Source organism: Stegodyphus dumicola, chromosome X1 (assembly GCF_044657685.1).
Source record: "Stegodyphus dumicola isolate Sdum_Otavi_A_Nest chromosome X1, ASM4465768v1".
Lineage (NCBI taxonomy): Eukaryota > Metazoa > Arthropoda > Arachnida > Araneae > Eresidae > Stegodyphus > Stegodyphus dumicola.
This window is the reverse complement of record NC_140780.1, coordinates 116,895,746-116,908,420: the sequence shown is the minus strand read 5'-3', so window position 1 is coordinate 116,908,420 and position 12,675 is coordinate 116,895,746. Positions and strand designations below refer to the sequence as shown.

The following is a 12,675-nucleotide window of genomic DNA, read 5'->3' as shown; positions in this document are numbered from 1 at the left end:
TTAATTTATTTCACCAGTGTAGTTTAACAAGCGCTCGAATCCCGGCGGAAGGGCTCATTAATTGGGCATTTTCGTGGTTTTATGCACATATACGATCTAGTTTCCCTTAGAAAGTCCCCGATAAATATGTCCTTGCCCTTAAGCGCATAGGAATCGTGTTTTGCTAAAATATTATATCATTTTACTTTTAACGAAACTTAATAAACGGATTTTAATCAGCGTATAGAGTCTCGTATTCTTTGGTAACATAAACTAAAAAGCTCTAGAAAGACTGCAGAGAGATTATTCTCTGGTCTTATGATACAGACAGTCAAAAGAAAGATGTAAATGACCGTTTATTTGATCGCAAAGAGTTTACGAACGACCCCACGTGAGTTTACATAAACCAGCACTTCTGGCTTAACTTAAATAAGTAATGTTGAACTGAAAAGAAAATGTAATTAAACTAGCTTAACGGCTCACAGGATAATTTAAACGCGCAGGTAGGCTTTGGCTCGTAGAAGCCGGCGGAACAAGCCTAATGACTAGAAGCGAAGATTTGCTTTAAATAAATTAACTATTGGTCAAAATAAATAAATAAATCCTCACACGTGTAATACTTTAAATTAAAGAAACGTCAGGTTAACCATTTTTTTGCAGAATTTTAAATTCATTGAATTTTTTAAGAATGTTATTTAATGAAAGATAATAATTGATTAAATTTCAGAACAGGAACAATATTTTGTTACATTAACATATCCTATGCATTTCACCTTCTGAGTAAGTATTTTATGTCACCGTGTTTTCACCTAAATGCATCTAATTTTTTATTTTGAATAATTGAATATTTTACACTACAAGGAAAAAAACTGGTCTAAAATTTAAAAAGAGAACTGTTGAATTTGTGTAAAATCCATAATGATTTTTACAGAAATAAACTTCAACTTTTTAAATATGTAAGAAATACTTTACTTATTACACTTTTTTCCCTCAGTTTTGCCAAATCCTCAGTTATTATTTCACTCTGCAATCTTCCAATGCAGAAGTAAATAAGGCTTAAACGTTTCATTGAAACCTTTTTTTTACTGCTATGGTGTAAATTCAAGCGCAGACAGTGTGACTTTGTCCTACGAATTCGTAAATAAAATTATGATTTTTAAAATATTTTTTCAAATATACAATCACATAAATGAAAAAAACATTCATAATTTTATGTTAAGATAAAATGTACTTAATATTTTTTTGAAAAGTAGTGAAAACATCAAGACACGTATGAACCCCCTCCCCCAGGTATATCAAACAATCTTATATAAAACCTGGTTTTCGAGTTCCCGGGATATAAACTATTCCAGGTAAAAGCTAAATATTGACTAAATTTTGCATTACCATGAAAGAATTATGAAAAGAAACTGTACTAAATTTCAAGGAATTATAAGAATTATTTTTTTTAACTTTGATTTTTATACAATATTTTCAACTACTGATTTTCAAACGGTTTTGATCTCAGAACTAGTTTTATAACATAATTATGAATGATTTAACGCTTCAATACATCAAAACTCTTTAATTTCTCCATTTAACTATAAAAATCCTATCGGTTACAAATAAAGACCGGAAACATGACACCACAATGTTTGCAATCGATGCAGCGAAATTCATGTAGAAAGAGCATTACAGCAAAACCTCTGCAGTTCCGCCGCCCAACCGGGATAGTGGTTAGCGATGCTGACTGTCGTGCCGAAGGGCTCGGATTCGAATCCCTTAGAAGGCATGGATGTTTGTAAATGTTTAATGTCTGTGCAGCATGGGGCACTCTAAATATGCGACGAACGAAAAGTTTTCTCGAGAGGTTGCTGGTAGGGAAAGAGGGGTGCTAGACCCTCGGACCCGTCTCGAGAAACCGAGAGAAAGAATGCTTAGTTTACATATGAAGGTTTGCTTAAAATTGATTCACTTACTGTTAATCTTATTTTGATTGGATAATTTAAGTATCACTTTGTGAATATGGACACCATTATTGGATGAGGCTTTGTATAAGAATCTGCATCATTAGCATTATGCAAAATCGTGTGAAGAGGATTAATTTTGATGTGACGCATTTTGAAAAGATTTATTATAAACAGTTACTATATTTAGGACAGAAAGAGAAAATAACAAAAATTAAAAGGGAAAGTTAAGGGTCTATTGAAAATTAAAGTTAGTATTTTATTTTGACAATTTTTTATCGTGTACGTATGCAAATTTAAATACAATATACGTATGCAAATTGTGTTTACGAAACTGCTTACTTGGTCTTTATTTTTTAAACCACTGGCCGTAGACATATTCTGCTGTTACGAAAATGCTTTAAATGATGCATATATTTACATTTTGGCATTTTTCATATTTAAACGAGAATAAATAAATAAATAAATAAATTTTGTAAAAATTGAGAAATCTAGCTTTTCTTATGGTATCTATACTTATATTTAAGAAAATATTATATTCATTACAAAAAATACAGTAGAAAAATGTGCGACTCCCGTACGACAAAAACTGATCGAGGCATTTAATTTAGTCATCATATACAGAGTCCTTACACAAATTTAAGAGCGCAACATTTCCTTACAAACAATTTAACTAACAATAAAATATCAGTCTAAGTAACGATTCCTGATGTTAACATTACATCAAGATGATGTTAATATTACACTAAGATAAGTGACGAGCGTTTCTATGCACATTGTCATAAAACATACTGATCAATATAATTTATTCAAAAAAGAGATCTATCGCCCAACCGGGATAAGGTTAGGGGTAACCGCCGTACCGAAGATCTCGGGTTCGAATCCCGGAGAAGGCATGGATGTAATTTGTCCGTTCCTGGTGGCCCGTCTATTAGTTGCCCTCATAATAAACAGACTGATGACTCTGACTGCTGGACCGAAGGGCTTGGGTTCGAATCCCGAAGAAAGATGGATGAGTGTAAAAGTACAGTGTCTCTGCGCCACGGGGAAACTTGAAATAGGCGGAGATCCAGAAGCCTTTTTGAGAGGTTGATGATAGGGGAAGAAGGTTGGAAGATCCTCGGACCACTCCCTAGGGATGATTTCTCTCAGAACTAGGAGCAAATGAGTTAAAGTCGTACTCTCAGTTATATGGTGCTCAAGACTCTTGCAAAGGACAGATTTTTGCCACGATAAACTTTGTAGGCTTGTGCTGACTACGTCAGACAAGTGAGATTAGCAACAACAACAAAAACGAGATCTTACCTAATTCTTGTCCCTCCCCCCCCCAAAAAAAAAAACGCTGGTAAGCCTTATTGCCAACTAGAAGCATTATTTACATAAAATAAAAAATATATTTCTAGTTTAATTAACTTTTTGCAAGATTTTTAGATTAAGATTCTAAAGTAATAAAACATCATGAGAATATTAGCAACATATTTCTTACGTTTCAAAACTTAGAAATTATTTATGTGAAAATTCTTTCGGCATACGGAATGTAACAAAATTATATAGATTGAAGAATACTGCGCTTAGTAAACTACAAAAAATATTACTGAATGTCCCATAAGGCGAAAAAAATCTGCCTTGAATTTTTCTAATTCATTTATTAACCGAACCCTCAAGGCAAGGTATAAAATGACGTTAAAAATTGCAAAATTTGGAATTAAATACCTTGTTCAGTTTTTTGCCGTACGGGAGTCAAACGTTTTATATATTGAGTACTAATTGCAATTCTAATTCAATATACTAATTGCAGTTCGAACGTACAAATTATTTAATTACATAATGGGGGAAAATGATGAAAATATTTTCAAAATATTTTTAGAGTTACCTATGCATTTTCCGCTGCAAGCAATGTGCAGCGGTAATTGCAAAAATTCATCAAGTTTGTCTACAGTAGCTCCTCTTTCAAGCAAATATTTCGTCACTTGAAGGTTGCCACACCTTACAGCAGTGTTGAACAAACTATCATCATAGGGATTACAGTAGTTCATGTACAGAACGTCAACTGATCGGTTTCCTAAAATTAAAAGTTGGTTAAATTGAAAACGTCTAGAAATTATGCAATATGAAGTCATATACGATTTATTAAAAATATTTTTAAAGTTCTCAAAGAACAGCATACAGTTATTCTAATCTCTGTATAGCTTTTTATTTTTATTTATTTATTTTGTTATTCATTAGATAAGATAAAAGTTACGAGAATATAAAATTATTAACAGACATAAAATATTAAACTTGTGTTATAAAAGTATCTATCTGAATATTTTTGCGTGCGTACGGGTTCGTAATGGATTGACTGCACAAGTCGATAAAACGTTAAAAAAATTTATTCTTATCCAAAGAAATACAACAAAATGCTGAAATTTCCTCAGAAATATTCGTACAATATCACAGCATCTCACAGTAGTTATATTTTATACTACTAAAACGTTGCACAGAACACAATACAAAGCAGAGAAAGTTAATCCGATCTCGTCGCGAATCCGCTAGAGTCAACAATAAGAACTAAGTAAACAACTGAATTGAGATGTTTTCCTCCCGCTTTTATAAGCTTTTTAATCATGCAAGTGAACATTCTGGTATTTTCTCGATTTTTCTGGATAGCAAAAGAGTACAATTACGAGATATCTATTTATTAAAATGTTAAATGCGCGTGCTCCTGTATTTTAATTTTTTCGGCGTAGCTTTCTCTTCAAATAAGTCTCGTGCTGCATTGCAAGGGAATGTAAAACAATTTTAATTACAAATTCTACTAAAAATAGCGAAATAAATACAAAAATCGTAACAATGTATAAAACACTGCAGTATGACTTATTTGCTCAAGCAAAAACTTAATCATGAACAAAGTTTTTTGAATGAAATTAGCTGAGAACAATTAATGGGAAGTTCAGTTGTTTGCATATTTAACTCCCATTTCAGCTTAAAAGTGTAGCAAAAAAAAAAAAAAAAAAAAAAAAAAAAAGTGCAAATAACAATTGTTTTATACATAAATAGAAAATATAAACAACTTGATAGGTAGATTTATTAATATTTTATGAAACATTTTGATTTTATTAAAATCAAATAATGGAATATTTGTATAACTACCGGGAAATTAATTTCCTGTTAATTATGTATCTTTTATTGTAAGTAATATTAAAATGTGTTTCATCACAAAATGGAATCAAAATTATGCGTTAATTATTAATAAGAAGTATGCAAGCATGTTACACATACAACAATTATTCGCAAAATGCATCTTATATTAGATTAGTTTTAATACAGTTAAACTTCTTTTGTCCAGTTCCTGGGTAAAAAGCCAATAAACTTATATTATTTCTTTAAAGCCTCAAAATTTATCAGCAGCTAATCCATATAATTTATTTCGTTTAAGCCGTCAGTATTTGAAAGCCAAACTCCATTTACTACGCCATTTTCAGCATGTGCTTTTCGTTTCTAAAATTAATTTTCCAAACCGTATTCACCTGAAAAGTTTAAATATATACATGACAGTGCCAAAATCTATTTCTTTTTCTTTCTTTCAGCCTCTTCCCAAAGTATCCAATAAATTCCCTAGAAAAATAATAAAATCTTTTCAATTTCTAGAAAGTCATCCTGCTCCTCCAATTCGTTGATGTTGGATGCTGTTCAGAAATTTTCAGATTTTTGCTACTTTGAATGAAATGTTAGAAATGGGACCGGAAATGGATTTGACGATGAGTGTTAGAAAAATGGACTTGGAGATGCAAATTAGCAAAGTGTAAAACGGTTTTGATGATTTTATTCCTTCTTGCTTAAACTGAGAGTATTATTAAGAACATTTACTCACTTTTTTCCCAGTATTTAATACTTTTTCTAATTCTATATAGATATTTTTATACCTATGAATGATAAAAAATCAAAGTCTAAGAAAAAGATAGGTTCATGGACAGCAGTGATGTTGATACTTCTGAAATCAGTTCCAATTTTAGTATATGTACTGCAAAAGCAAGAACACTTCTAAAATGTGTATCATCCTTAAGAAAGCCGATTTGTTGTTGCTTCCGAAAGATATATCATTGTTAAGAAAGCTCATTTTGACAAGGCAGGAAGCACACCAAGATTCAGTGTACTTCGTTTGAAGGTGTCACCATAGCAACAAATAAAGTGGTTTACTTTTTCGCTTTATCGCAACTTTTTGCAGCTTCATGATAAATATGTCATAATGAATTTTAAGCAGCCCTCAAAAACATTAGATTAAAAGTGAATTAAAATGAATTAAAGAAATTGAAAATATTTCTTTCCATCTATGATGGTTACTTGTTAAACCGGTAAATGACTGAATGATATTCCATGTGCACCCATTGATTCAAACCTGTGTTTCAAATGGCCAGATTTTTACAAAAGAAGAGGCATCATTAAGGAATATACAGTTTGAGGTCGGCAACAATCTGCTCTTTGCAGTCTCATTCCAAAAATTATGCAATCGAGCAAATCTTTAGTTAAGAAAAATCTTTCAAAAATAAAATAAACTTATCTTTCAAAAATAAAAATCTAATTTTAGAAAAGCTCATAATGATCCAAGTTTTACCGTAGTGCAGGATGAGAAAGATCGTTTGATAACCTACTGTTGCTGAGGTAAAGGTCGTCTCGGAGGTAAAATTCAGGTTAATACTTAAACCTTACTGCAGGGATTCATAACCCTATGCCCGCGGGCACGATGGCGCCCGCCGATCGTTTATCGTGTGCCCGCCGCTGTGCGATCACAATAAAAATGTTTTAGTTTTCAATAAAATTCTATGTGAAAGTTTTCTCATTTTTAATGAAATAGAAATTGCATCCAACACAGATACCAGCACAAAGCAAAATGTGACCGATCTCTTTTATGTGCATGTAATATCAACTCTATCCAACGATCAGTTCACCTTGAAAACGTAAATGGTGCTCGCCATCCAGCAGATATTCTAGAATGTGCCCTTAGGGATAAAAAAGTTGGGAACCCCTGCCTTTCTGTATCAAGTGCTCTTAAAAAAAATTAATTCATAGACGTGCGGCATTGCTGTAGCTTGATTCAATTCATACTTCACTGGTATGGGGCAGTACTGTAAATTAAATATTTTTTAATTAAATTAAAGCGAAGGTTAGGTTAAATTATTTGAATATGGCAAACCACATGTGATCTCCCTCTCTCTCTTAGAGAAGGGATTCCTTCTTAGGGGACTTTCTAAGGAAAACTGGCTCAAATTTTAAATTCATACGTATATACATACATGCATAAGGTAAAGAAAGCAGAAATTTTTAGTTCTGTAGTTTCTGCGCTTGAGCTGCAGAGGATTGAATTTTAAAGCAATTATTATAAACAAAATTTAAATGTTTTATTAAAAATATTTAGGGCATTTATATTGTCTCATGTTAATTGGTAGTGAAAGATTAAAGTTTGAAACATCCCAGAGTCACTGCACATGAATATAAATTCACATAAAAGTAAAAGGAAAACATATGTAAACTCTTTTGAAAAAAAAAATCGAAGCACCAAGAAGGACTTTTGTGATCGTGACGAAATTTAGTATACAAAAAACATCTTGATCGAACATGCAAATGATCAAAGTTTCAAAGCAAATGAACAGGAATTGCGATCATAGTGCACAATTCACAAAGTATAAAACCAGTAACAGAGGCGAAAAATTTATCTTTTTTTGTTGCTGCCATTGTAATTCCGTAAAGAAGCAACAAAAGATGCCATTACGACGATATCAAAAACCTTGTATTATAGGCTTACATGAAGCTGGGTGGTCATACCGAGCAATAGGCCAACACTTGTAGCGTACAGACATTGCTGTGCAAAGATGCGGGCAGCAATGGTTGCTACAAGGAAATTGCCGACGAAATGAAGGCTCTGGAAGGCCAAGGAGCACAAACGCGAAGCAAGATAGGATGATTGTTCGCCAGGCCTGAACCACCCCAACGGTCGACTATTCAACGCACTACAGCGACGTCTATACCTCCCGTGGTACTTTCCACCATCTCATGGCGCTTTTCTGAGGAGGGTTATTTCGGAAAATTTTTCTGCCTGGTTTGCTATTGAAAGAAAGACGTGCGATTTTTTCCTTTCTTTCCAAAAAAATTTAAAGTATTCGTTTTCAACCAATCAGTTGCTTGTTTGTAATGGGGAACCAGCTTCGAATGCTATCAGCTTGTTTGTAATGGGAAACCAGTTTGCCCTGTGTTAACCAAAAACCGATCGATGGTGATTGGCTGTTGTGACAAAGCAGAAAAATTGTTCCAAACAGTTGTTCTTCCGAAACAAATCGACGTGTGATAGCAGCCTCCGACGTTTGCCTTTGACCCCACAACATCGGCGGAGTTCTCTAGAGTGGTGTCGCAGCCGATCGTCATGGCTGCCATCAGACTGGCATCGTATAGTGTTCAGCGATGAATTCCGCTTTATTCTTGAAGCAGATGACCACCTTGTTCGTGTTTGGAGAGGACGGGGGCCAGCGGACACAATCAGCCTTTGTTTCACAAAGGCATACAGCCATAACCCCTGGTGTGATGTTGTGGGGCGCTATTTCTTATGACAACAGGGCATCTTTGGAAATCCTCCGTACATCTTTAACAGTTCAACGATATGTTGATACCATCCTGCGGCTGGTTGCATTACCTTTAATGGCACGTTATCCTGGGACCATTTTCCAACAAAATAATCCCAGGCGCTCACATTTCTCTGGACTGTCTCCGTGAAGTTGATACTCTTCCTTGGCAAGCAAGGTCACCAGACCTTCGAGCATGTCTGGGACATAGTAGGCCGCCAGATTCGAGCACCACAAAATATCGCAGATCTGGAGCGACAACTAATGAATGCCTGGCGGAATGTGTCGCAGGATGACATTAGGAACCTCTACCACACTTTGCCTCGAGGAATTCAAGTATGCATTGCCGCGAGGGGCGGTTCGACCAACTACTAATTTGAACACTTAATGGGTTATTGTGAGCCGTGAACAGGTTCTGTGACCTTAATTTTTTAATCATTTTATTATATGTGTATGAGCTATATACATATTCAATTTCATCAAAAACAACCACTTCCTTCTTGGTGTTTCGAATTTTTTCCCCAAAGAGTGTATACACACATTCATATATATATATACTATATACATACACTTTGCTTTAAATTTATATTATGTTATAACTTTCAAAATAAATTCTTGCGGGGAAAATTTAGATAAATAAAACATTAGATTTAATGCATATGATAATATGAATAAATTATAAAACACAAATATCTGTCAGATTGGAGCACAGAGCTAAGAAAGTTGCAGACAGGGTGGAAAAAATGCGTGGTATTCGAACTCACGAACCCCAAAAGACACGTCGCGCTGTCGTCACCTTTATCTCCCCCACTGTCGTCACACCGATACCATTTATAGTTTTGGCTTACATACAGATACACCGTCAAGTAAATTAATTAATAAAAACTACATTTTCTGGCCCTATTTCAGTGTGCTATCGCTTAAAATTTTCACTAGAGCTTGTTTCTGAACTTCTAGTGCTTTCTTACAAAAACATAATTTTAAAGTGGCGTTTCGATAGAAAATTAGACCTCTAAAAAATATATTCCAAATGAAAGATATGTTTACAAATATGTGTTAATCAAAAACGTATATAAATGAAGAAATACAAATTTAACATACTTTTTAATGCAGTAGAATATTTAAAAGACTAACAAGTTTAATTTCTAAATCACGTTATTAACTTTTTACCTGTTTCAAAAGAAAAAGAAAGTCTTCTATTGTTTTATCTGATTTGCTATAGCAGTTTGAAATACTCGGACGTTCACTTTTATTAAAAGTAAATGTGTATACAGTACTAGGACTAGGAAATACAATAACTGTCAGGGCATATTTTGTTATTTCATAGACTTGAATTATACATTTTATACCTGATTTTCTCGGCATTTTCCACTGCTCAATGCAAACTAGTACTGTAATTGCAGTTACCTTTTTTTTATTAACTTATTTCAGTAGATTGCTGTCTTTTCCGGTATACAGATTTATCTCTATAATGTTAATTCAGAAACAAGTATTGTTTAGCAAAACATTCCTTCCTTGATCCAGCGTTCATCGCTGCTTCTGTCGCCATTGTGTTTTGTTGATAGCGACTGAGTGCTTCTTTTTACAACGTGACCTCAACGCTTCCGCAGACCCATAAGGATGGATGTTGAACATACATGAACATGTTCCGTAGACATACGGATGGTTCAACACTATGCGATCGGTCTTCCGTCAAAGTATCACAGATGTCAAAGTCAGTTCGTACGCTGGAGAAACGCAGTTTGTGTTATATTATGTAACTTTTCCTAATTTTATGTTAGTATTATCCTCTTATGTTAAATGTAACAACTTCGAGAAAAAGGGCATACAGTCAATTCCAGTTCCTTCGATTCTGTAGTGAAGTCTGGTGCCCCATCCACTTTTACCTGTTTACCTGCCTTTATTTATTATAAATAATTTTGCTCCTTTTTGAAATAAACAATTCTGACCCTATTTATTCTTACATTAATTTATTTTTACTTTATTTTATTAAATCTTTTTGCAACGCAAAAAAATCGTCAAGGAGATATTTTAATATGTACTAACGTTGGTAATAATAATAAAACTGTAATTTTTTAGAACATAGACCTTCAAATCTCAAATACAGTTTTCATCAAATGCGAACATCAAAATAATTTGTCATTTTGATTAGTTTCTCTTAAATAATCCTCGAAGCATCCGGTTAAAGCTCATAAGTGTTATAAATTGTTGCATATTTCGAGCCTTAGCCACCTCTCCAAATCGCGGCCTTCCTTCGGTTTCCAGTTGCAACGTATACAGGGTGTATCAGTACAGCGGTGACAAACTTTCAGGAGAGATGGAGTAAACCTAGATGATAGGAAATCACATAGAAATGCATGATCGGAAACGCTTTCCTGGAGCGGTAGTGACGACACAAAACTCAACAAAGAAAGGACACGAACGGGGTGAGACAACATGCTTATTATTCGGAGTACAACAAAACAAAAACAAAAAGAAAGAAAGAAAGAAAAAACAACATAAAAAGACAACGATCATCATCAAAGAAGGTATTCGAAAATGCGACCCGGACCGTGATGCAGGAATCGTGCGTGATGCATCTTCCATGCGATCTTCCATTCGTGATGCAGATCTTCCATGCGCCAGAAAAGTGAGGCCTGCATCACAGTCCGGGGTCGTAGTTTCGAAGACCTTCTTTAATGACGATCGTTGTTTATTTTGTTCTTATTTGTAGGTTTCTGCTGTACTAAACATAATAAAACATGTTTTGTCTCACTGTTTGTGTCAATCCTTTTTTTACGCTTTGTGTCGTCACTACCGCGCCAGAAAAGCGTTTCCGACCATGCGTTCCCATGTGATTTCCCATCGTCTAGGTGTACTCTATCTCTCATGTAAGTTTGTCACCGCTGTACTAATACACCCTGTATAACTCGCATTATTTTAAATAACACTGAAGATTAAAAGCTGTATTGAAATCATTAACTGAATAAAGTTACAAAAATAAAATTTAAAGAAAATGTTTCATGAATTTTCATCTTTACTCTCTGCAAATATGCTTTTATCAGATATCATATTCAAATTTTTCAATATGTGATCTAGCAGGCAATTCTGTGTATCAAATTTTATTCACAAATAAATTAAAACCTATAAAAAAGTTTTTTTTTTTTTTTTTTTTTTTTTTTAATTCTCTTTGGCATCTTACTGTTTCAGAAATTGTAAATTAAAAAATAAATAGCATTTCTTAAATAACAAAAATATTACGATTAAACTGTGATTTTTTTAAAGTTTGGAATTTAGGCGTAATTTGAGGCATAAGATTGGAAAATTTCGGCAAGTCGTTTCAGAAAAAGTCCGACTTTGTACAAAAATATGTATGTTATTGTAATGCTGTATATACACTTTGTATGTATCCAAAGTCGCTTTGTCGAGGAATAAAAGTATACCCACCAGCGGCGCAGCCGTAAAACTGCTTAATACTGGTAGTTCGACCTGGGTTAGATTCCAGGCGAATGGGCGTTTTCATCAAAGAATGTGTGTAAAGAAGGAAAGGCTCCATAGACGTAATGTAAACCAGTTTGTCTTCTACGCTGCTAGAAAGAAGAGGGAAAATTCGCCAAGGGATTTGGCGACGGAACCTATTGGCGAGAATTTTCCCCTCTGTGATGTACTGCACCTGGCCGAGATTTTCCTCCTCCGTCACGTGTAGAGGAAATTGAAGAACACGGATTAAGGTGAATAAGAAAATTAGGTGTGAAGTTTCACTTTTACTGGCTGTTGAACTTGCATTATCCATATCGCAGTTTGATGTCTGATTTTATATCCGTCAACATGGAGAGAAGAAATGGAGTCACACAGCTTTTGAACTCTTGATAAACGTGACCGTCGAACCTGTTCGAACTTCGACATCAGCTTCGAGCTTTGGCGTTTTTTGGCAACAGATATTTTACGCATGCACAGCTGTTTCCCTTTTCGTTCGAAGGGAGCCATTCCTGCTGCTGCGAAGCTTTCCTTCTTAACAATACATATTCTTTGGTTTTCGTAGGTTTACCCTCGTGTAACGTGGATACAAGCCAGTTTGCCTAAGAAAGTTTTACACGAAGGCATCCATCCTCTTAAGCTGATAGCCCTAGCACGCTTTGCCATAATCTAATAAATTAAACCTAACTCAAGAAAACTAG

The 12,675-nt window shown here is 34.3% G+C and overlaps 1 protein-coding gene across 4 annotated transcripts in view; it reads right to left on the bottom strand.

Annotated features, from left to right (window-relative positions):
* The window catches only part of LOC118184575 (transient receptor potential cation channel subfamily A member 1-like), a 63,172-nt gene that overhangs the window by 24,135 nt on the left and 26,362 nt on the right, over positions 1-12,675 (bottom strand). For 2 of the 4 annotated variants that reach the window (XM_035354277.2, XM_035354276.2), the window contains exon 3: positions 3,799-3,987. The exons of the other annotated variants lie outside the window; for them this stretch is intronic. In XM_035354277.2, the coding sequence (XP_035210168.2) occupies positions 3,799-3,987 (189 nt within the window). The remainder of the gene's footprint in view (positions 1-3,798; positions 3,988-12,675) is intronic. 4 annotated transcript variants of the gene reach the window in all.